At 51.2% G+C, this 24,805-nt stretch overlaps 1 protein-coding gene across 1 annotated transcript; it reads left to right on the top strand.

The window, feature by feature from the left end:
• Positions 1 to 1,452: 1,452 nt before the first annotated feature.
• Positions 1,453 to 24,600, top strand: FAM107A (family with sequence similarity 107 member A). Its single transcript, XM_032194149.1, has 5 exons — positions 1,453 to 1,665; positions 11,040 to 11,103; positions 19,483 to 19,657; positions 22,562 to 22,718; positions 23,626 to 24,600. Exons 1-5 carry the CDS (start codon positions 1,522 to 1,524, stop codon positions 23,731 to 23,733), a joined length of 648 nt encoding a protein of 215 aa, XP_032050040.1. The 5' UTR covers positions 1,453 to 1,521; the 3' UTR covers positions 23,734 to 24,600.
• The last annotated feature ends 205 nt before the right edge of the window (positions 24,601 to 24,805 follow it).

The following is a 24,805-nucleotide window of genomic DNA, read 5'->3' as shown; positions in this document are numbered from 1 at the left end:
GGGAGCACAGACAGGACAAGGGATGCTGTAAGGATGAAACCTTGGACCCAAAACCCTACACCACCAATCAGCAAGGCAACAGGTTTTCCCTAAATAAAGAAAAATCCTGAGCAAAAATAAAACAAAACCCCTGAACAAACATCACAGAGGAATTCCCCAATAGCTGTAGTATTTTATCCAAGCTTATCCTCCCGCGCGTTTAACGTGCACCTGACCATGCTGCGGGAAGCCTCCACCATAAATCGATCCCTAAATCTGCTGCAGCAGCAGTGGTTAATCCCAGGCGCTGAATCATCCATACCCGCAGCAGCAGCGAGAAATAACACAACGTAGCAGACACAACAGCCCTCACATCACACAGCCCCACTGCACTGCCAGCATAAATATGCCAACTATTTTAAGCCCCCTCAAAGGATCTAGATTTGCTTGTAAGCCAAGCTGAAAGCAGCCTAAAATCCATAAAGGCTGCTGCAGAGGGTAAAGCAGCACCCCGCATCAGCTACAGCAAAGAAAACAAGCAGCCCCTTTCAGCTTCAGGAAACTCTTCCTGGCCCTTTGCAATGCACGCTATTTTGGCTTTAAACCAGAAACCTTTCTAAAGGAAATCTATGTTTCAGCATCCTACAGACAGTTATAAGTAGCTCTAAGTCCATTGCTGAGCAGTTACTAAGGTACACCACAATTTTGGATAAATAGGGAGAGATAAAGTGCAGCTCCTGTGTGACCTTCAGCAGCAGCCAGGGCTCTGAAGAGCCATTCCTGCCGAAGTTAGTGCACCCTGGTAAATAAATCAGAGCTTTTCAAAAGCCCCAAAGGTTACTGGAAGAAAGGACCCGTTATAAATATGACTTTAAGTGAGATAATTATTTAGCAAATTTAATTTGCACAGTTTTTAAAAAAGATTTCAAAAGGGTGGTGGATGCAGGGACAGCAACTCCCAGAGGAGTTGTTTTCTCAGTGCCCCAGCATTTGGAAAGCTGCAAGTCTGCAGAGTTGGGCTCGGTGCCCACCTGGACAACCACTGTGCCCCCCTACCCCAGTTTTTGCATCCCCCAGACATCAGCAGCCCTGAGCCTGGGCTAACCCAGGTTCACCGGGGGCATCTGCAGGAGTAGGTCTGCGAAATCAGCGATGCCTCAGGAGCTAAGAGCTGGGACACAGGTGGGCAGTGCAGGGGCTGTCCTGCCTTATTTTTAGTGTACTGATTTATTTCAGCAAAACACCAAAGAACCAGCTGGGAAGGATGCCATGGGCAAGGACTGACGGGTGCCGGGGCCCCGCGGCCGGGCGAATCCGCGTCCTGTGACATCTTGCCCTGTCAAGTGCAATTACTGTAATCTTCCACAGCCTCTCAAAATACGGATCCTGGCTTAGAAACCGGGCATCCGCAGCATGAAAGCTGCCTTTGTGCCCGGGCAGAGCCTGGGTGAGCGCCAGCCGTGAGGTGCACGAAGAAAATGAGTTCTCCACGTGCTGGGAGAAAGGAGGAAAAGCAAGCCTTCCCGCCCGGCCCCGCTGCAGATGGGCTGGAGCTCGGCTCCCCACGGTGGCAGCCGGGGCAGAAGGAGCTGCGTGGTGGTCTCCTGTCCCCCTGGGCGTAGCGGGGCCAGTGCCTGCAGGGTGCTGCAGACGTGCCGGACCATGGGAGCGACCCACGGGAAAAAGGTAATGGGGAGGTTTCGTCACAGGCTGAAGTGGTGGTGGGTTTAGGGAGAAGGCACTGTCTGCTCACGTGTGGCTTGTTTTGCCCCGCGCGTGCTGAGGCGATGACAGAAGCTGGGGATTAGGGGGAAGGGACCTGCTCTTAAGTAATTCCACCTGATGGGCTCAGCGCTGGGGCCCTGCCAGGGCTTTCAGGACAGCGAGGAGGGGATCAGAGCATGGCAGTAGGACAAAGTTTGGGTTTCTGGGGAGAAATGTCTGATTGCATCCGTCAGCCTGCAGGCTGCGTGCTGCAGGTGCAGCACAGAGCATGCCCCCATGATACACCCGCAGCCCAGCCTTGGCCCCAACTCCCCACCTCTGTGCTCCTGCTCCTAACTGACCCAAACCAGGGGCGAGCAAACTCCCCTGTAGCACAGGATGCTCATCTGCTGGCACAGGCTGCACTCCTGCTATCCCTGGTGAGAAACTCCCTGGAGGTCAGGGCTGTACCCATCACCCCTGTGGCCCCTGGAGACACCCTACGCACGTGCCCTGTGACACCCCCGAGTATTTTTTGGGCTGTGAACAGCTGCCAGCTTCTTCCCGAGGCAGGGGTGAGCTGGGCAGGTTGCAACAGCACCACATGCATCTGCTCTCCTCCAGATGCCCCAGGAGAGAGGCCACAGAGCTGCAAAAGGAAGCAGGGCTGTAAGGGTCAAAGCCATACGGAGGTGGCTGGAGACAGCCATGCCATAAATGTCATTAGGTGTCACTTTGCTTTTACGTCTGATGACGTCTGTGCCTGGAGATGTGTCACCACATCTCCAGGTGTCGCCACCGTGTGCCCACTCTGCTTTAGTGTCTGGCTCCTCTGCAGCTTCTCTCCCAGCTCCGTCCCAGAAATGCCCTCGTACACCACACTAGGTCAGGAAAAACTGGCAGGTCTTTCTGTCTGAGTTTCTTACCCAGTCTTACTCAGACTACAAGACACTGTTTTAAGAATGTGTATTCAAGTTGTCAAGAGCAATACCAGGAAGACGTTCGTGCTTTCACCTTGTCCAGACTCCAGCAGCAGCCATCAGACTTATGATGTCCTAAAGGCTTCAAGAAATTGAAACTTCTGTTCTCTCCCTTCACCCTCTATCAGAAATTGCAAGTGAAATGTAAATGAAAATCCCTCAAAGAATGAGAGTTAGGCTAGGACCCCGATTAGAGACAAGCAGCATCCAGTGGCCCAAAACTGTCGCCAGCTCTCCATCCGTCTTAACCCAGATTCCCTCCCAATTGATAGAAAATGAACTGACCCCCTAGCTTGAAAGTCCATGAAATTGCATTCCCACTATCCTAGGGAAATAATCTCCAGCAGCTACAGTAACTGGAGTAGAAGACTTAGTTGTACCTTTGATTTTAAGCAATGCTCAGCATTTGACATCACACAGCCCAGCAAGGACAGCAAATCCCTCAGGGCTGGTAAACACCTGAATGTAAGATAGGAATAAAACAAAGCCGGAGTGATCTTGGCCCCTCTCACACTTCTGCGGAGCCAAGGCAGTAATAAACTTGCAGAAAAGCTTTGAGGAGTTAGCCTGCGTGCCGTGGGAAACTGCTCCAGCGCCTGATTTAGTGAGAGCTTGCAAACCAGTGAGAGAAAAAATCCTCCCAGCTCGGCCTCCTCGTTCACGGCAGACACAGTCAGTGCAGGGCAGACACTTCGGGGTGATGCTCCCCAGCCATGGCAAGCCTGGCCTTTGCCACAACAGTCCTGGTCCTCCCCTGCAGCCCTCAGCATTCCCAGCTCCTGCCCCAGAGCCATGGCTTCCCCAGGAGAGGGCTTTGGGGGTGGGCTCTGATCTTCCCCCTAAGCAATAATTCAAGAGGGTCAGGAGCAGCTTTGTGGCTCTAGCAAACACCAAGCCCATCCCTGAGGACCTTGTCTCACACTGTCCTGGCCAGCGCTCCCAAAACCCAGAAGGAGAACCAGGGCTGGCGATGGACCAGCAAACATCAGTCTATCTTCCTGTCCCTCAAACAATTGCCAGCTACAGGGGGTGTCACTCACAGCCCCCCCATTTCCCCGCTGCCCATCAGAGATGCAGATGCTTCAGCCCAGCTCTGAGGCACCCCCGGGACTCCGGATTAGGGCAGCCCCCCCCAGCAGGGGCTGAGCTCTGCCTGCAGCTCATCCCCAGCCCTCTGCTCACGTGGCCGTGACCTCCGGGCCTTGGCGTGCTTGCAGGGCATTGCTGCAGCCAGGGAAATAAGCTGGTTAGGTCAGGCTTGGCTCAGAGCCACCTGCTCAGCGCTCCCAGCCCAGCCCCACTGCACTCACGGTGATCTGTGCCATCCTCCTGATGTCTTTTGCCTGGTAGTGAACAGGCTTCAAAACCTTCCCCAGGGCTCTCCCCTTGCTGGCAGCCCTGAGCAGCTTCCAGGGATGGGCAGGACGGCTCCACTTCCCCTAGACCCCTCGCAGAAGGTGCACAGAGGGGACCACGGGGGACCGGGGAGCGGGACCAGGGCCAGTGCTGCCCCATTAGCAGTCTGGGCAGAGCCCCTTTCAAGCTCCGAGCACAGCGGCTGTCCAAGGGGCTGGCAGCAGAGGATGTGGAGCACAAGGCAATCCCCTGCTCCACAACAAAAGGGACCGGAAAGGTTGCCAGCGGGGCTCCAAGGACATTCCTCCTTTCAAAGGCTGCAGCTGCTCCCAAAAACCTGTTCTGGCATCACCACCACATCATGGTGCCCTGCCTGGGTGCTTCAAGGAGCTGGGGCAGCTCATGGTGCTGGTTCCCTGCCCGCAGGACCCTCACTGCTCTGCACAGCACCAGCCTCTCCTCTGACCCCAACCAAACCCACCTTCGAATAACCCTGCAAGCGCAGCCTCTCCCAAAACAGCTCCCAGGGCAGCCAGGGTTTGCACATCAGCCATTTCCCCAGGGAAAGTTTTTCTGTCCCCAAATTCCCAAGAGTGTCAGTTTACACTAATGTCAGATGAGCCGAGATTAGGAGAGCTTTACTCTGCTGCTGGTTTAAAACAACAAGAGGCAGCATGCCAGCACCAGGGAGAGCCCTGTTTGGCGCAGCAGCACCTGGCTGCCCACGCTGGGAGCCGGGGCTGGGAAACCAACCCCTAAACCCCTCCGTGTGCACTGCAGGGGTACGGGACAGCACCCCTGGGGGCTGCAGGTGCTCCCCCAGCCTGGCCTTCTGCCATCACCCACCCTGCATAAGAAGTGCACACGTAGCTGCACTTGATGGAGTTTTCTCACCAGCAATAACACGCCATTCACACGATACTAGAGGTGAAGGCTACAAAAAAAAAAAAAAAAAAAAAAAAAAAAAAAAAAAAAAGCTCTGAATGGATGAAAAATCTGGTTCTTGCCATTCAAGAGCTTGGAAACCCTTATCCCAACTACAAAAATCCTGGGCCCTTAGTTTGGAAAATGCAGAATCAAGTTAGGCAAACAAGAGGAGCTGTGTCTGTGGCTGGCAGAGGAGAGGTTTATAATGAGAAGGAAAAGGGTTGCTCCATGCCAGTGCAGCAGAGCACGGGGAGCAAATGGCCACAGAGGGGACCAGCACAGTGCCCATCCTGGCATGGTGACACCAATCACACAAGGCCAAAGCAGGCAGCCCCAAGGCCAGTTGTTTTGTGGCACTGGCCCCAGGAGCAAATCCAAAAATCAGATGGTAGTTTGGATCTGTGATACCTCGGTGTCCTGCAGCATCACACTGCTCAGGGAAAGGATTTGCCACGTGCTGCCTGCAGTTAGCATTGGTTCAGAGGGACGGGAGCGAGAGACGATAACTTGGTACACCAGAAAATTTCCTAAGTGCCTAATGACAGGAGGAAGATATTGATGAAAAGCCCATTTCTAGGCAAAATTAACACATTCCCCGAAAATAACAGTTAAAGCTCATCAGATGCTTCAAACACCTTCAAGCTTCATCTTCTGTGTGACACAGCACAGGCCAGAGCAGGGGAACTGGGGCTGGTCCTGAAACCTCCACAACACCCCTTTAGGATAGTTTTAACCTGCCCCATCATCTTCTTCTGCCCTTTAAGGCCTCACAGGTGGTGACAGCTGAGGGCTCTTAATAAGCACAGACACTGCTCTGGGCTTTGGTAAAGGAGAGGAGAAAAAAAATAATGTGACAGCAACCCTCCTGGGGTTCAAAGGGCATGGGAACAGGTGTCTGCACCCCACACCCTGTCCTTGTCCTTGTCCTCACTGCGTGGGCATCCCCGTGAGGTGGCTCTGACCTGCAGAGCTGGCTGTGCTCTGCAAGGAGGGTCTGAGCCGCACCACTGGGAAGTTTTCACCAACTTGAGCCAAAAAAAAAAAAAAAAAAACACAGAAAGGCTTGTCTGGCAGTGGTGGTGGCTGGCACGGTGGTGCTTGCCATCTCCAGCACCAGCTTGAGCCACAGAGGAGCTCAGCATGATTTGGGGCACACGATGCAGCGTGGAGGGAGGAGACCGGGAAGATCTCTGTGTGGAAATGCAGCAGCTGCCAGGTTCGGGATGGCTCAGTGGTCCTCAAATAGAAATGGATTAAAGCAATTAAAGGCTTTGCTACTTTGCTGCTTCCCTATGCTCCAGGGGGTTCGCTCGAGCAGCACCTGCTGCTTTCTCATAACGCCTGCGATAACAGGGACATTTCGCCTCTTCACCCGCTGCCTCCTCCGTTCGCAGCCCAGCAGGTGGCATCTGCCCTTGCTGCAGGTAGCAGCCAAACCTCCTCCCTTGTGGCCCCTTCCCTCCTGCCCCTGTTCCTTACCCCGTTTTCCCAAGCTAAGGGGTCACAGCACTGTCCTTGGCCCCTAACCTGCAGTGCCTGGGTGTGACACAGAGCAACAATGCCACTGCAGCTGGCACGGCACCACAAGTAAATGTTGTCCCTGTCACTCATGTGGCATAAGCCTCACTCTCTGAAAAAAACCATTCTTCAAGGCTTTTTATCGTTTCTTAATGGTCTCTCTGCAGCATGACAGCAATTCGTTCCGAAACTGTCGGAGCCCCTTTGTGCCAGTGACTGATGCTCTCCCCGTGCAGTCAGCAGCGTCCCCAGAAATAGCAGCCTGGTGCTCCACATCATCAGTGGAACCAAACCTACTGCAAGGGGCAAAAATAAGCTCTTGAGACAGGTTAAAATAATGGTTTGGTACAGCAGAAGTGCTGCTTACAGCACTCAGATGGGTTGGAACCAGGCTCTGTGCATGGCAAGACCCCAGAGCAAAGAGCTCTGAGCTTCAGGGGACGCGTGCCTCAGGGACAAGGCAAGGTGTCAGGTCTGGGGGCACCATGCCGATGGGTGGATGGACACACGGCTCCAGTTTGTGCTGGGGAGATGCCAGGAGCCTCCCTGTGCCCTTCAGGGGCCTGAGCCCAGCCACCACTCATGCTCATTAACCTGCAGGAAATGCTCGGCTGAGGTCTGGGCAGGAGCAGGGCCTTGCGCCCAGGCTGCTGCTGGCCCACATTAGCTCCCGGTGCCCTGTTTGTGGGCAGCCCCTGAAACCGGCCTTGTTTCACCACTTCCCCGGCTGTGGGAGGGCTGGGCCTGCCTTCTGGGACCGGCCCAGCCAGCGGTGTTTGTGACAGGCATACAAAGGTCAGCGCAGCACTCATCTGTGTCAAATTGTGTTGTCTTTATGAATAAAATAACACGAAGCGCTATTCGAGGCATTTGAAATTTTCCACTTGACTCGGCAGCAGAGTGGCCACCTGGCCGGCACGCCCCATGAGCAGCATGGGCACAGCAGGGTTGGGTCCGGCTGCTTCCCATAAACCCAAGTCACAAACCACGGGTGTCCCGCAGCCCCGCAGCTCCTGAGAGTGTCTGCGTGTGTCCACTCCCAGCTCTGATCCAACCCAAGAAATGCTGCAGATTTGCACAGGTCAAAAGCCCAGGAATGAAATGTAACACCAATAACTTGATCTTTCTTAAAGCCCTTTGCAACATGATAGTGAGAACAGGCATGGCTATGGCCAGGGACCAGGAGTAACGCAAGCTCACAGCCTGGCTTGGCAAACCTGATCACCCATGGGCAGGCAGGCGTGTGCTGACCAGGACAAGGGCAGCAGGGTGCAGGGCAGCCCAGGACCACCGGGGTTTGGGCTGTCCCACTTCACTCCCACATCCCACATCACTCTCCAACAACGCTGGGTCGTCAAGAAGGGACATCAAGCTGATGGCATGGGGACCTTGCAGGGTGGCTTCATCTCTCTGCACGATGTCATGAGCTTCGTGGGCAGCAGGGAGCTGGGTTGGAGCAAGCCCTCAGTACTGTGGGAGCTCAGAAGGGCCGCAGCCAGTGCAGGCAGGTTTTTCATCCAGTCTCTGAGCTCCCCACGCTTAGCACAGAGCCCTGCCATGACATGGGCAGTTCAGTGGCTCTCAGCTGCTGGCTTGGGAGAGCTGGGATGCACCTGGTCACTGACACCTGGGTGCCTGCCAGCCCCCATTGCAAACCCTGCCAAAAGAGCGTTGTGCCACAGTGGGCTGGAGCAGAGGATGGGCAGAGCCAAGCTCCTCACCAAGCATCGCTCTGCCCCTGTGAGGCAGAGGAGCTCGAACTCCAGCACTTCCTCAGGGCAGGGCCAGTGGAAAGCTAGCTATGATGCTAGGTGTTAGGACACATTGCCCTTTCCAGGACATGCTGCCCTTTTTCCTTTTGTTTCTCCTTAAAAAAAAAAAAAAAATTGTCTCAGCAAGCATGTGCAACAGCTTGCTGGATGCAATCAGCCTCTGCACCTCACATGGCAGGACTTTGCAGCAAAACAATCAGCCTGACAGATTTTTGTGCATTTACATCACAGATGGGAAAAAATCTTACTAATCCTCAGAAGTTTCTTCCAGTGGATGATTTCACCAAGGTCTGGATCAGTCCCAGCTGCTGCAAATGAACACAGATAGAGCAGAATTCAGCAGTAATCTAAGAGATATGGGCAACAGCTTACACAACCTCCCAGTGTCCAGGAGCATGTTGGAGACATTTTCATAAGAAGCACTGGGAGCAGCAAGCAGATGCATTTGGGGCTGATAGAAAGCAGTGATAGGGTGTAATTCAGCCTATCTCTGCATCTCATGTTTTGTGGCTTCATCAGAGACAGAAATGCTGGCTTTGATCTGCCAGCTCACAATGCGTTGTTTCAGGTCATCACAACTTCCTTCAAAGCCTCTGGGCTAAGCAATGAGACCAGTGAATCAGCAGATGTGTTCATTCATTGAACCGGTGTCAGCAGCTGCTCTTACAGCATACAGACAGAGCACCTCTCTCCGAGCTCACCGACTCACCAGCAGCTTGGGCAACTTCCAGCCCTGCTGCTTCCTCCCAGAACCAGGTCTCCGGCAGATGCAGATCACTTCTCAGCCTGGGTGGCATTTCGCCCGCGTTAATACGTCTTATTTGCCATGATCTGATTGCAGCAATTTCTTGCCTAATTCATTAGCTCAGACTTTGGCCACTGTGCAACATAGATGCTGTGATGCTGCACCTTAATGGCACCTGTATCAATCTGAACCTGCCTGAAGCCATCCTCCTCTCCCTTTCCAGGATGAGGGCAATTTTCTCTGACTGCTTTCAACAAATCACAAACATGACCCAAAATTACCAGCTATCACCTTTGGTGCGAGTAGATATCAGAGCATCCACGTGTAGAACAAGTTCATTCAGGGAGGCTGGCCTCAAGCTGCAGGAGAGCATCACATCCGTCAGCAGGAGCCAGGGAGGAGGATTCCTGCTCAGAGCCAGTGGTTCAAAGCAGCCTACACCTGAGGAAATGCCACCTGTAGGCATTCCATTGCTTTAGGAGAGCTTTGCCATGCACTGGGGTCAGGGTGATACACAGGAAGTTTGGGTGTACAATAAAACAATAAAACACAGTACGATGATACTTATTATTTACATTGCTTTATTGCATTTAGCCCCACTTACAGCTGGGCTAACTCCACCTGAAGTGGGAGGTGTCCATCCTGCAGCAGGAGGGTGAAGCGGTTGACCCAGACCTGGGTGACTTCAGTGGGTCCAGAAATCTGTCCGTGGGCAGGGAGCCCAATTACAACCAGCAGCAGCGCTCCCTGCCACCCACGCTCCCCATCACAAGCTGGGAGTGGAGATTTGATAACGACACAGCCCTGGCACTGAGCTCCCCTCGGACTGTCTGCGGGGCCCAGGCACAGAGGAGCCAGTGCTAGGTACTCACTTGGCATATCTGGGATTTTTTTAATAAGAGCAGGCCCAGGGGACATGTCCACGCAAGCAGGTTGTGTGGTGACACCTCCCAGAAAGAGTGGTGCACGGACGAGCTCTCTTTGTCACCCCATGCTGGGACATGAAGCCATTTCATAAGAAATGAGGCCTCAATCGAGGCAGCTGGGTGTCTGGAGGAGCCAGATTAATATCACCCTGCAGTCAGCTGCCTTGACACAATAGCCTTCAGGGAGCTGCAGAGGAATACAAAGCCTTCTTGTGAATCCCAGAGACTCAGCAGCAGAGGTTAAAATTGCCGACTAATTTAGATAGCAGAGAGAGTCATTGTGCAAGGAATGCCTGGGAAAACAGCTTTGCCATCAGACTGCTTCAGGTTCAGCATGGCAGGTCCTGAACCCCCGAGACCCACTGCCAGCAAAGCAGAGCCCAAGCGTGGCAGCTGGTCAGCACTGGGAGGTAGCAGAAAACTTAGCTTGTCTTTCTTCAGGTTGATTTACTCAGTTGAATGCTGGTCCTTCCTTCCCCACATCCACCAGCCACAACCGCTCTCATTTGGGAGCTGAAAGCAAGCTTAACATGATGCTTTTTTTCCCCTTTGCCACATCTCCAGCAAACTCGTGGACCCAAAGCTCAGCACCTGCCCTTTTCCTGTTGAGCAGTGACACAAAAGCAGGACAGATGTGCAGCCAGCTCTTCTTTGACTAGAAATCAAGCCATGGTATTTTGAAGCATGCAAGCAAGGAGTCAGGCTCCAGGGCTAGGGTTGGTGTTGGGGAATCAGCTCAGCCCTGAAAGTCATGGGCAGTGCGTGGGCTGCATGGCAGGCTGCAGCTTAGGCAGCTTGTGCAACCAGCACAGCCTCTGCTCTGTGACCCCCCCACTGCCGCAACCCACATCTGGAGGCAAAGGCTCTCAGTGACCTCTGAAATTCAGCCCTTGTCCAGCCCACAGGTGGTGGGGATGCATGCAAGTTCTCATCTGCGCATACACACACAGAGGGGAACATGGGCAGCAGGATGCTCTGCTCCTGCTTTGAGTCTCTGTGTCAATGAAATGAAAGGAGGTTAAAAATACAGAGATTTTTAAAGTCTCCATTAGCTCTTCCTACATTTCACCGTCTGTTACAGGGCAATACCCAGACAGTCCTTCTCCATTTCCTTCTCTCTCTTTTCTTCCAGAAGGAATATTCCCTCCAGTCCAGGTGTGCCGGTGGCAGTGGGAAGCCTGTGAGTGGTGGCTCAGGTGAGTGTTGGAGCTCCTGTATTGCACGCTGCTACACAGGGGGGTTGGCAAAATGATCTGGGGGGCCCTGCACACAGCCAGCACCACCAACAGTGCTGGACAGAAACACTGGGTGAGCTTCTGCAAGCCCAGACTGACAGTGGACATGGGGCGATGGGCAGCACCCAGCTGAGAGCCTAAAGGAACCACTGGGGCACTTCAGCTCCTTCTCCCCCCACCACCTCCACAGCCTCAGGCTCCCCAGGCCAGGACAAGCCCTGGGCAGCAGAACCAGGCTGCTCAGCCCCTGCGCCTCCCCCCGTGCCCTTGCCCCTGGGACAGCGCAGTGCTGGTGCGCAGCGGGTGTTGCAACGCACTGGGAATGATCACGATAACACGAGCGGTTGCCCTGGTGCCGGGCTTTGCTGTTGCAGTGCTTGCTAAAGAGAGTGGGCGTGCGGCTTCCTCTGGGCCGATCTGATTTCTCTGGGAGCGTGGTTAAGGCACACTCAGGAGAAATCACCCTCCGTGGAGCAGGGACGCAACCTCTCGGTGCGCTCAGGCGCCTGGGCAGGCGGGGAGCTGTTTTCTTTGCAGGGGGGGGGGGGGAATCAACTAGCTTGTTCCTCACGCCTGGGAAAACATCATCCGGCAACGAAAAGCAAAAGGAGCAAGTTTTGGGGGTCCGTGGGGTCCCTGCAGGGTGGCAGGGAGGCAGCCTCCACAGGAGCCTCTGTCCTCACCCCCACCAGAGAGACGAGGCAGGAGTTTTGTGGGACCCGACCTAAAAGTTCATCAGCGGGAGTGCAGGCGGGCAGAAGCAGCAGCCCCATGTCGTGGGACACGGGGCAGTACGGGGCCACCGGGCTCCCCAGGGCCACGCTGCAGAAATCAGGTAAGCCCAGGGCCCCCAAGCTGTCCCGGGGTTCCCCACATCCCCGTGTCCCCTACCTGCACTTGCTGGGCATGGGCTGCTGAGCTCCCATGGGGATGTTCTGCACCGCGTGCCTGTCTGTGCACAGGTGACTTTGGACCCTGCTTTAAGTTTGGTTTGGGATATCATGTTTCCGTAGTTCTGCAGTGGCACTTCAGAAGCTTCCCTTCCAAAACAAACCCATATCCCTCAGGGAATTCCCCAGGAGAACCCATGCTGAAGTTCAATGTTCCTGGGGAGGAATTAGGCTGGGAAGGGGGTACTTGCTAGTGTAATCCCTACGGTTCAAAGTGAAACAATTTTCTCTGCATTCCACAAAATACCTTTGAGCTACCTTAAAATATTCATTAATGATTGATGCGTGTCTCTACATAGGTTGGCAAATGCACAGAGCAAATATTTGATGATATATTAAAAGCAAGTTTGCGACATTATCAAGGACTGCTGAGCATCTGTCACTGCTTAACAAAACTAATCGAGCCGTTCCACATGCTGCTTGCAAAAGGCACAGGCAGGCTTTCCTTGGTAATTGTTAACAGAGTGGGATCCCTGCCTCAGCACCCTTGCTTATCACAGTCCTAGGTAATTAAATGAAATTATTAACCAACATGCCCAGTCCCGCCTGTCTCCAGCAAGAGAGGAGGCTGCTGCTGCCTAAACACTACAAGCATTTCCACCCTCAGCCAGCCCAAGCCCGTGCAGAAACTTCCAAGCACCAGAGGGCTCGGCTCGCCCCAGCTAGCCAGGATCCCTCTCTCAGGGTCCTTTCCTATGGGGCATCTGTGGAGTGGTTGTAGCTGGTGACAGGTGCTCAGGAGGAGTGTGTGGGACTGGGGGCACTGGTTGGACTGGGAGGAGCAGTGGCTGTATTGGTGGTGGCACTGGATTTACTGGTGGCAGCCCCATCCCCTGCGTGGGCAAGGGCAGGGGCAGAGGCAGGATGGTGCTGTGGGGAAGCAGGGCCAGGACACATAGGGCCTTGTTGTCCCTGTTGGCATCCTCAGAATGATAAAATCTGCAGAGACCGGTGGCAGGAAGCAGGGACAGAGCGAGCACAGACACAGCAGGGCCCAACCCCTCGCTCCTCTCGCAGGAGGAAGGGCCAGAAATGCTGGCATATTGCTGCTTTCCCTACAAAGCCGCTCATCACTAAGCACTGCTCTTACACCTCCATTAGGGTGGTCTTTCTCTTTCTCACCCTGCAACCCTGTGGGGTTAATTTCTGAATTTCAGTGCTGAGCTGCCCTGTGGTGAGCACCTTCTGCCCTGAGGAGCGACCCCATAGCTGGGACCCATTTCCCAGAGCAGCCACATCAAGTTACATTTGCCTCATTGCATTATAAATACCAGAATTAGGCTGGCTTAATTATTTAAAAGCATAGATTAAAAGCAGACAAAGGCTCTTTGCCTCCTTTCTGGAGCACGCGTATCATTCATCGGAGACGCAGTCGCCCAGTGACAGGCAAGGGGAGTGTGCCAGGCCCCTGGTATGAGAGGCTCCCAAGCTGCCAACCCCACAGGAACCAGGGGAGAGGAAAACCACAATGAGGATGGGGAGGATAACAAGCAGCATCTGCCAAGCTTTGGGCTTGCCGTGTTATTATTATTATTATTCTCCATCACCAGGGCTGGAAGCCGTGGCAGTCATTAATGTGATGGCAGGACTGGTGTTTTGCTCGGGGCATAACAGCAAGACGGGTTGGGTGTTTGTGCTTCTCATATTTGAGAGGCAGGCACAACCCCACCGTGTTTTTTACTTGTAAATGTGCGAGGGAAATGCTGAGCCAGCAGAAACACCCGGGTATCCCAAGAGCCTTCCTCCCTGGGGTGCTGTTAGAGCAGACAGCACGTCACCAGGCCGCCTGTGAGTTTGGAAGGGGAGCCCAAGCAACTCTTGTTTTCCGATACACCACCGCTTGTCAAAGTCCCTGCTCCCAACTGCTCTGTTTGATCCGGTGTCTGCACCACATGTACGGATGCTGAGACACACGGCAGCCTGTGTCTCGCGCTGCCAGTGTGTTGCTGAGGTCCACCCCAGCAAGAATTCATCTCTCAGCTTGTAAGGCCAGGACAAGCTGCTTGAAGCCCACATGGATGAGGGCAGCTCTAGAGTCCCCCCAGTCCCAGCTATTCTGACTTCATAAAGCACTATTTATTAACATCAGGAAAGTCATGCAAGTTGGCACTGCCAAGAATTCAAGAATCCGATATGAAAGACCAGCTTCCATCGTAATTCTTTGTAGGACTGAACATACACGACCTCTTCTGCCATGACACTGCAGTGGGAGAGGCCACAGGGCCAAACTCCAACTCCACCTTAAACATGGAAATGTCCTGACCACAAACAGTCATTGTTTATAACTGTGTTTATAATCCTTAAAGCAAGAAGTGGATCAGGAGCTCCCAAGGGCTGCCTGAGGGGAGGAAGGGTTGGAAACCTTATCCTCAGGAGAGGAGGGCTCCCCAGAGAGCAAACAGGATGAGCCTGTGGTGTGGAAACACCAGGGCAGCCATGGCCATGAAAAGGGGCTTAGATCCTGTAAAAATAAAAAATACGTGCAGACCTCAAGATCTTTGTACCCCTGAATCCAGCTCAGAAATCTTCCCCATGCTCCATTTCTTCCCACTGTGGGCTCATCCACAAAAAAATATATATATATATGTATTTTTTAATGTATATTATAAATATTTATTTATTTATTTATTGAATTCTTCCCCATTTTGAAAAGTTTCTCCCAGATCAATCATATCACAAACTATTCTGCACTGATGTACCTAACAAGATCCCAGTAACATGAAGAAACTTTTGTTTGGAGTTTTGTTTTTTAGAAAATGCTACATTTCTGTGAGAGGAGGCTTTTAAAGGAGATGAGCTGGGTGTTGGGCAGCTGGCGGCACCGCAGGGAGCTGCTGCATCTTGTGCTTGCTCTCTGGCAGACACCACTCTGTGGCAGTTCAGAACAGAAACACCAAGTTCTTGGGAATGGCAAAAAATCTCCAGAATAGAGAAGATTTCCCACTGTTGCAGGCAGATGTGTCATGAACTCAAATTATTTTGCAGTTCTTATTATTCATGCAAATAGCTTGAAACTGGCTTTACCGATCTGTATTAAGCACGATGGTTTGCAGCCCCATTCCTTGCAGGATGTGTGTGACCAGCTTCTTTCAGCAGCCCGTCATTAATCTGCGAGTTCTTAAAAAAAAAAAAAAATCATGAACAAATGCCAGGGACTTAGAAAACCAGAGGCTACGATTTTAAGTGATCATTTCTGCCCAGGAAACCTCAGGTCAGTGGTTCGGCAAACCCAGACCTGGGGCTGTGAGCTTAAATCCACATTTTTCCCCCATTTCATCTCTTCCACCAATTACCAGGGTTTCACGGAATTACAAGCAATAACCACATCTGGCCCTGGCTCCCATTCCCCGAATAATGCCTTCTGCCTATTTTTACGTGGATGACATTTCACGGAGGCTCACTCTCTGCCCAGAAAGGTGTTCCCATAAAATATTTTTAACAAGAGCAGTTTGGCCATTTTCTGCCACTATTGGAAAAGCTCTCCCTAGACGTTCTTGTTGGGAAATCAGTTCTCAGCAGAAATAAGTCTGCAAACACTTCAGACGGTGGAGACTCATTGACTGGAAACACTCAATTTTCTCTCCAATCCCTTCTGTATTTTCCCCCTGGGAAGGGCGGCTGGAGCTGGGCAGCCAGAGCAGCACCCTGGTTGCCCGCCCTGCCCGGGGTTGATAATCCCCTTACAACATTCCTGGGGATTATTTTCATCCCGGCGGCTGGGAGCAGCACAGACTGTGTAGCCGCAACACAGAGGGGCAGCCTCGCAGAGACAAGTCATTAAATCCTAAATAAATGCTCTGTGGAGGACATCTCCAAGCCCTGATACCAAATACAGCAGCAAGGGAAGCACAGCTCAGCCCCAGCAGCTTTACCAGCCCCTGGGCACGAGCATCCCTGTCCTCTGCAGGAACAGGCTCAGAGCTTTGTCCTCCCAGTGCCCCAAGCAACACACCACACTTTACACCCCTTGAGGGTATATTTAAGGTGTTATTTGCGACATTCAGGTTTTCAAAGGCATTTAATGTCTCTCCAAAACTGTTATGCTGTTTCCCAAAAGATTGAGGCCAAGCATAATCAGAAGTGGAAAGAATTTGGGCCAGAATTGCAGACTCGCAATTTTATCAAAAGTCTCCCAGGAACTGGGGGATTTATAAGGATTTCCAGGAACCTGAGCTTTGCTTTATGTCAGAGCAGACCAAGCTATTATAAAATAATTTTCCTCCAGGCAGTCCCACAACCAGGGACAGGCCAGGGAAGGGGGTGCTGGGTTTTCAGCACCTCTGAGATGCTGAGCGTCTCCTGTGGGGTCTCCCAGGAGGCAGATGAAGGCTGGGAGCTCATTTCATAGCCACGGCTAGGAGAGGAGCTGCACCATGCCTGAAGTCCAGAGATGTGCCAGCAGCCCCGGCCTCATCATCCAAAAACCTGCTTTGTACATACAGAAAGTCACTTGGAAATGCAGCTTTCCTAGAAAGCCTCGGGCTTCTAGAAATAAGGAAGGGGAAAATATTTAAAAGCAAGCAAAACACTAAATTAATTGAAGCAAACACAGCTACTTTTTAAAAGCCACAGTCCAAAGCAGATCTATTTGAAAGGTCACACTGTCTTTCCGAGTACAGCAGAGGGTGTCAAAAATGCACATGCTTTTTTGTTGTTGTTGTTTGTATCTTGCCAAGAACAATATAAAAATGTCTAACACCTATCGCCGATTTATGGTGGTGGCCCAGGAGGTGCCAGAGCTGAGGCTTGTTCATTGATCTACGGCCGAATCATGCAAAAACAGACATCCTGCTGTAAATCCACCGCAGAGACCTGGTTTGATTTACACCTCCAGCACTATAAATAATGACAAAACACAGTCTGATAGCAGTCTGTCTCCCTATACACGGGTATGAATTACATCAGGTCTCAATGATAGATCTACTGCAAGAGGAGCATTCTGCCCAGGATCCCTTTTTGCTTGCAGAAAGGATGTCCTGTCCTTACTCCCAGCATAACCCCAAGCTGTGCTTCAGGTTGCAATGTTTTGGTTTGTTTTTGTTTTTATGTTTTAATGGTCAATGCAAATACAGACATTCCTTAAATTTTTCCACACTAAGGTCTTATGGTGACTTAAAGTGCAGTTCCTGGAGGGAGGTTCGTGGCTCCTTCCAGCAACCTCAGCACACAGCAGCATGAGACAAATCATTGTGTGGGTGCCTACATGCCCCTGGGCACATCCAGCACAGCGACAACCAACCTAAAAGCTTCCTGTGGTGTCCTGGCCCCCGCAGCATTGTTCTGCTCAGGCAAATTACACTCCTTGCAAGGACTTCTGCATGCTCATTTATCAGCCACCTGGGCAGAAACACTTCCAGCCTACCTCAGTGCCTCCCACTCCTTCCTTCCCAACATCTCCAGTTGCACCAGTTTCAGAGAAAATCCCTCCATCTACCTCTGGTAAATAGGTTGATTTTTTTTTTTCACTGCTGCCTTTCACAAACCTCAGCCATGCAGCACATGTAAATAGCCACGTTCTCCAATTCAAGACCTCCAGGCTCACCATGGCACTGCCCCAAAATTCTGCAAAACCAGGCAGGCCCCATGGCAGGGGGGTCCCTGATGATCCTGGGGGCAATTCCAGATTAAAACCCTGTTGTGCAGACAGCTGACCAACAGTGGTGCTCCTATAAAAAACCCTTGGTATTCTTTGAAATTTACTTGTTTTGTTAGAAGAATAAAGCCACCACTTTGTCACTGGAAATGGAAGCTCATCTTTTTCATTCACACCAAAACAAACCTTTGCTTTTGTACCTTCCTTTCTTTTCCTTTGTCCACCTCCTTTCCTATGGAAAAGAAGACCCCCCAAAAGGGAAGAATTAGGAGAACAAACCGCAGCAATTTTACCCTGGTTAAAAACCCCATGTGCTTTCCACTGTTCAAAAACCATCTTTCATGTAACAAAAGTCAGCCATCAGATGGTGCTGCCTTAACCTCTGGCTGCTCTGCAGCTCTGCATCTCTCCAGCCCGCGCACCAGCCGCAGCAGGGTGAGATCCAGCCTGGTGCTTCCATCAGTCAGCAAAACTCTGCTCCTTCCCTGCTGCCAGCAGCCGCGTGTGATCCTATGGGAACATAACCCGGTACAAAAAATCACTGGTCCCAGCTTCCAAGCATCCTTTGAATACATACCGAACTATTCACCCCAATTACACTCATGTAATGGGCTCTGATCTGTTTTCCTTTGTTCCCAAAGCAGCAGGGCACTGGCCACATTAACATTCAATGAAAAGTTGTTTGATATTGAATCATTTCTTCAGCAGTATTATTTCTTACACAATTCTGTTTGATTGCAATCCACTTTACATTTGCTGAGTACTTACTGACTGTGAAAGAATGGCATAGCCTGCTTTCTCGTGCTTTTTTTTATTATTGATTTCTTTTTTAAAAGGGTTTTATTCATTTTGTACATGAGACTGTGATAAGAGAGAGAGACCATATTACTGAACAAAAGCTGTTTTCCTTGCTGCTCCATCAATCCATATAGCCTCTCACTAGGTACCCCAAAATACTGTAATAATGAAACACTTGGAGCTGTGGAGCTGCCTACACCCTTTTTCTGGGACTTTTTGTTCTTACTGGTAAACTTTCAAATTGCTCAAGTGAATAGTCAGGAATTAATTGCTTTTCCTGGGCCCCTGATTAGACCATGCACTGAAATAATTGCAGTCAGCTCTGCACTTAAAGCACAGCCCGCTGCATGTATCCCGTCTTACAATGTGCTTTGCGCTCCCTTTGTATAGTTGTGTGGGTTCTTTTTTTTTTGTAAAGGAGAAGTGTAGAGAACTTGGAAAATACCAGCAGTGAGAATACCCTGTGGGTTGCCTGAAATCCAAGCTGCCACTACTTAGAAAATTGCAGGCCCTTGTTCTCACATCCAGAACACACAAATTGTTACTGCACGTGTGAGCTATGCTTTCCTTGGCATTGGGCTGGGTCCTGGCTTCTAGGTCAGCAGGGTGTCACCAAAATCTGACGTTGGTGCTTCCTTGGACCCCTCAAATCCTGCAGCTTCCCCCCCTGCAGGAGCAGAGCCCAGCACAGCCCACGGTATGGCTGCTCCCAGCCTCAGTTGGGCTGATCTTGTGTTAATTAGTCCTTGGCACTCAATGCTGCAGCCACCGAAGCAAGTGGCTGGCAAGTCATTTAGAAGTGATCTAATTAATACGTGTCTCTCCAACAATGCAAAGGGAATATTATACATATATATATATATTCCCAGCAAAGGGAATATTTTTTAAACCTTTGCAAAATGCCCCAGCACAGCCACCTGCCCAGGGAGGAGAGCACCGGAGGGCTCCCACACCCCTCGGATGCCACCTCTCCTGCCACCTCTCTCTCTTGTCTTCCAGCCTCGATGTACACAGAAATCCAGCGGGAACATCCCGACAGCAGGAATATCCTGACTCACCCAGACTACATAGATGGAAACCCGGACCTGATCAAACCTAAAAAGCTCCTCAACCCTGTCAAAGCCTCGAAGAGTCACCAGGAGCTGCACAGAGAGCTGCTGATGAACCACAAGAGGTAAGAGGAGGTCACAGCCTGCGGTGCTGAGCCCTGGCACAAGTGCCAGCAATGGCCTGCATGCAGGAGGGGCAGGATAAACCTGCATGTGAACATGGTGTAAAACCTGACGTAACCCTTTTTGCTGATGTGGCAGCTTATTTTTAAACAAAAACAGAGCTAAAGGCCCCTGCTCTGCCATCTCCACCTCTCCAAAGCTCTTGCCAAGCCCACCCCAATGTGCAGCCCTCCTCTACATTCTACCCAGAGGCAGTGAGAGGTGTGGGCTGGATGCAGCTACTGGAGCTGTGTGAGGGCATTGCTGTGAGATTACTTGTATGTGGAAAAGGCTAATCACTGCTTCCCTATAAATCAAGAGGCGCCTAGGGCAGAGATACAGCTAGTATTCACATCCCTTATTCCCCACCCCATCACCCCAGTTTAAGTCTTTGGGGGTACAGATACAACATCAGGATAATGACACCAGGGTCTGAGAACCTACCTCCACATCAGCCCCTTGTGGAAAGCGTCTGAACCCAAGTGCAACAAAAGCATGCTCAGTTCAGAGCCTGTCTAGCACAGCAAGAAATCTGCTGGCTTTATATTAAAATGATCTGAACACCATGAAATATTCTGACATGATCACACTTTGACTCCCTAATTAAAAGGAGCAGAGCCTCTGTTCGAAATGACTGCTCTCATCACGAGAACCAGACACATGTGTTAATTGGGCAAACAATCACGCCTGCCAGTAGGGTGCATTACCCAGTTCTGGCACTGCCTGGGCTCAGCTTGGATTTGACTTTCACAGAAGCAGAAAAATTACAGGGACCGTGCCCAGGCCATTCTCCAGCATCAAGGCAGAGCCAACTAAACCAGCCAGGTATTTTTAAAACCCTGTCTTGACAGCGACCATATCCCACCTAGTGATGCTGCCCAGTTAAAGGTTCACCCAGCATCCTTAGCCTGGATCTCCCAGAACATTATTCCAGTTTAACCCCCACAGAACAAAGCACCAAGATGTTCCTGCAGTGAGGGCAGCAGAAATGAACAGCAGCAGATGTGGGGCACCGGGCTAAACCTCAAACTGGCAAATGCCAAGTGGCATCAGCACTTTGGCCTTGAGCCCTGTGCCTGTCACCATAGCGTACCCACACGTGCCATCAGGAGCTGGCAGGAGCCCCACCACGGCCAACCTGTGTCCCCGGCCCCTGTCCTTTGGTGCTGCATGGCTCAGGGACAGGCGCTGCCTGAGGCAGCAGTTCAAGCCTGCTACAGCTCTGGCCTCCCAAATGATTTTCAGCGAATATGTGGAGCAAATCCCACAGCAAACAACAATCCATCTGGGCTGGTTTCTTCTTGTTGGGATTTTTAATAAAATATGTTTAACCAAAGATTTTTATTTTATTTTTTGTTTAAAAGCAGGAAGAGATCAAGCCTTTACTCATCCAGCTTAGAGCCTGGTCAGAGCCAGATCAGTTTAAAGTCTCTCTTGGTGAGTCCAGCTCCCAGGACGATTGATGCTGGCAGCACTGGTGCAGGTTCACAGCAGCCAGAGAGCTGGCACTGGTCTGCCAGAGGGATGGAAGAGTAGCATCGATACATGTCCTTAAGTCACCAGCAAATCCAACAGCTTTGCTCTCTGCTGCATGGTCCTGTGGAGGGCAGGAGAGGAGAGAGAAGGATCAGTGCTTGCTCCCATTTCTGCTTTGCTTTTTCCCCTTAGGCAGAAACAGGAAGCAACCCACAGCAGTGGCTTCTGCAACAAAACCCTTACCTTAGTCAACACCTCTGGGTACTAACAACACAGGCTGATTAAACCAAAGAGCAGTAATAAATCCAAAGACAACATTGCAAACTCTGTGCCTCCAGCAACCCAAGGCAGGCCTCCAGCCTTGAAAAAGCCATCTCTGCCGCAGGAACCCCAGGCATCCCCATGTTACAACACCTCTCCTGTGACTTTTTTTTTAGGACCTGAAATATTCTCAGCCTCCTGATTTTAACAAGCGTTAAACCCAGACCAGGAAAGTGGTCAGGGTCTGGTCCTTCCCCACGCAACAGCTACAATGTCTTCAACTCCTCTTTAAAACATTACTTCAGCCAACTACATCTACTTCTGTATTTTCTTGCAAAATTACTTATGTTGCACTTGCCATTGCGGAAGATAACCTGTTTAAAAGCAACCTTGATCTCTTAATAATCTGTTCTGCAACACAAAAAACATGCAGTTGCAATGGAGTCTGCCCGGAAGCCAGCAAAGCTTTGACTACCTGCATTGCCACGTCCATGCTGCTTTTAGGGGGCAGAAGCTAGTAGAAAATTGGTCAGGGTGAGATGTAGGAGACAAACCTTAGTGCTTAAATTCAGGCATGGCAACATTCAAAGAGTTAAGTTTCTGAAATTTGTTTGGAGTTTTCCTTTCAGCTCTTTACCAGGTATTTAAGCCTTGCCTGTGTCCTTGCCATAGCTCATTTCCAGTGATTCCACCACCAACGCAGCTTTGCTTGGGATGTGTTGGGTGATGAAGGGGAGCCAGGTACCCACCTCAGGAGAGGACTTCTCCTTCTGGCCTCTCGGCCCAAGCTCTCCACGTGAACAGGGATCGCTCAGCAATCAGCTCAACCCTCAGCTCTGAAGCAAACCTGGGATGCGAGCTGCCAGGACAATTACTGCAGTTCAATGACTACCCCTGCTGGTGGAAAAAAAAATCTTCATTATTTAAAATTCTTTCAGTGCGGCTGAAGCCGTCACCGACATAAATAATGCTAAAACCAGCACAAGCCAAAGGAACAGCAATTTCCATTCCTGCACGGAAAGCTGTGGCACCTTGGTGTCAGGAGCGAGAAGGGTTTGGGGCTGCCAGGAGGGCAGGGTCACACTCAGTGCAGCAGCTCCAGCCCTGATTTATCTGTTTTTGATCCACAGAGGCTTGGGTGTGGAGAGCAAGCCAGAGCTGCAGCGGGTGCTTGAGCACCGACGGCGAAACCAGCTCTTCAGACAGAAGAAGGAAGAGGAAGAGGCAAAGAAATTGCAATCACCCTTTGAAAAGGAGCTGCTAAAGAGGCACCAGAGGCTGGATCAGGTAGAACCAAGTTGTCAGTCATCCCCAGGTTATCCTAACCACCCCATGAGATGGCTTGGCTACGGCTCAATTCAAGGAATAGTGCTGACACTCCTCCATAAAACAAAAGCCAGGGTGCATCCCTCTGCCATCCTATGCAGCTGCACTGCCTCGTCCTCACAATCAGACCCGCCTAGCTCATGTCACCTCCATGTGTCCCTGGCCCTGCGTCTCCTCCAGGTCCCATGGGGTGTCCTCTGTTGCTCTCCGTGCTTGTCCACCACTGAAATAGCTGCAAGCAGCCAGTCAGCTTGCTGCCTCTGAAAATAAATTCATTCCCTGTCCTACTTGTCAGTATTTGCACTAAAGATGGATGTCAATGGTTTATTTAATTAATGGCACAACAGCTCCCTTTTAATCATATCAGCCAAGCCAAGACCACCAGAAAATCAAAGCCTGACCCTCTCAGAGAAGAATCAGGAATACGAAACAAGGCAGTTTAGGGGCAGAGCCATAAAGGCTTTGCACATTGAAGTGAGGCAGCACAATGAGTTACTCCCCTTTAGATGATACCTAAAGCTGAGAACGTTCCCCAGGCTCACAGGCCTCCTGTACCCGGAGGGACTGAAACCTCTTCCTCCCTCTGCCATGACAGCTCTGCAGAGGGGCAGTCCCTGCTTACGTGCTGGAGAGGTTCCTCCCTGGAGGGAAAAATAGATGCTCCAGTGGGCCAGAAAAAGAAGCTATGGGTGAATGTGGCTCTTAATGGTTTGGAAAAAGAGAGCACTGACATGTGCACTTACACAGTTATTCAATTCTGGGCAATAATATCTGGACACCCAGCAATAATGAACTCAGACTTTTAATGTAGCTAATGTACTTCTGTCCTGTAGCAGACACAGATAACAGTGACTCCTCTTTATTACAGCTGGAGAAAGAGCAGGAGAAGGAGGAAGACCATGCACCAGAATTCATTAAAGTAAAAGAAAACCTGAGAAGAACATCAACAGTGACTGGAGAAGAGAAAGCAGCATAGCTTCTGCCAAAACTCACTGGAGATCCTACCAAGGCTGACATCTCTGTACATGGTGGACATTCAAAGCCGCATCTTTGGGGCTACTTACAGTTATTAACACTTGCTCCAGTAGAAGGCACAAAAAGGTTTTCTCATCCCAGGAAGGTCTTATGGTGGAAAAGGTGCAGCATGCACTGAAGAAGTACTCAGGCAAGGAGATGCAGAGAGAAGCAATGCCCCTTTCCTCCCAGACTGTGGGTGCACACTAACTTCCAGCTAACTCTTGGTTAACCCTTGAGGCACAGTGACCATGCAAGGAGGGATGGGCATTCCCACAGGTTTGTGGGACCCCATATCTCCCCAGAGGTGGGCTCACCAAGCTGGGGACATTAGGAGGGCAGCTGCAACTCTGGGAACCCTGTGTGTTAGCGCAAGGGACAATCTGTGCGTCACTGAGAACAGCCCAGGTGACTGTAAGGGCTTTCCCAAGAGTTACTGGCATCATGCCACTACATGAGTCCAGCCTTGCTGAGGCTGTGTGTCCCAGCAGCATGGCTCTGCCATTAAACAATGAAAAAAATCAACCCCTGTGTGCCCACACCAGCTCAGCAACGGCCAGCGAGGTTCAACTGTTTTCATGAGCACCTTTAAGCTGCATTTCAAACCTGCTTGTGAACAGGTATTTAGCTATTTATCCAGTTCTGTGCTCAGGCAGAAGATATATTGGGCTATCCCATGAAATACCTGAGTGAGAGGAAAATGCTTCATGCGCAAAGTACAAGCCGGGAGCTTTCAGCATGGGTGTCAGTGGAAGCATGCGGTGACCAGGCAGCAGAGCCAGCAGCAACAAACTGCTTCTTGCCTCTCTGCACAAAGATGCTGCTGCAAAGCCACTTGTCAGTGCTTCTTATCCCTTCTTCCAGAGGTCAGTGCTGCCTCACACTGCAAGGCTAAAAATCTTCTTGCTGCTGGTAGAGCAAAGCTGAAGTAGATGGTGCCTTTGCACCACGTATGGACAGAGGCCACCACATTTATGGGGCACCTGTGCCCTGAGGTGTCCACATATAGAGCTACAATTGCTCCTTCAGGTAGA

Source organism: Aythya fuligula, chromosome 10, assembly GCF_009819795.1.
Source record: "Aythya fuligula isolate bAytFul2 chromosome 10, bAytFul2.pri, whole genome shotgun sequence".
Lineage (NCBI taxonomy): Eukaryota > Metazoa > Chordata > Aves > Anseriformes > Anatidae > Aythya > Aythya fuligula.
The sequence above is the reverse complement of the archived record's forward strand: the minus strand, read 5'-3'. Positions and strand labels throughout refer to the sequence as shown.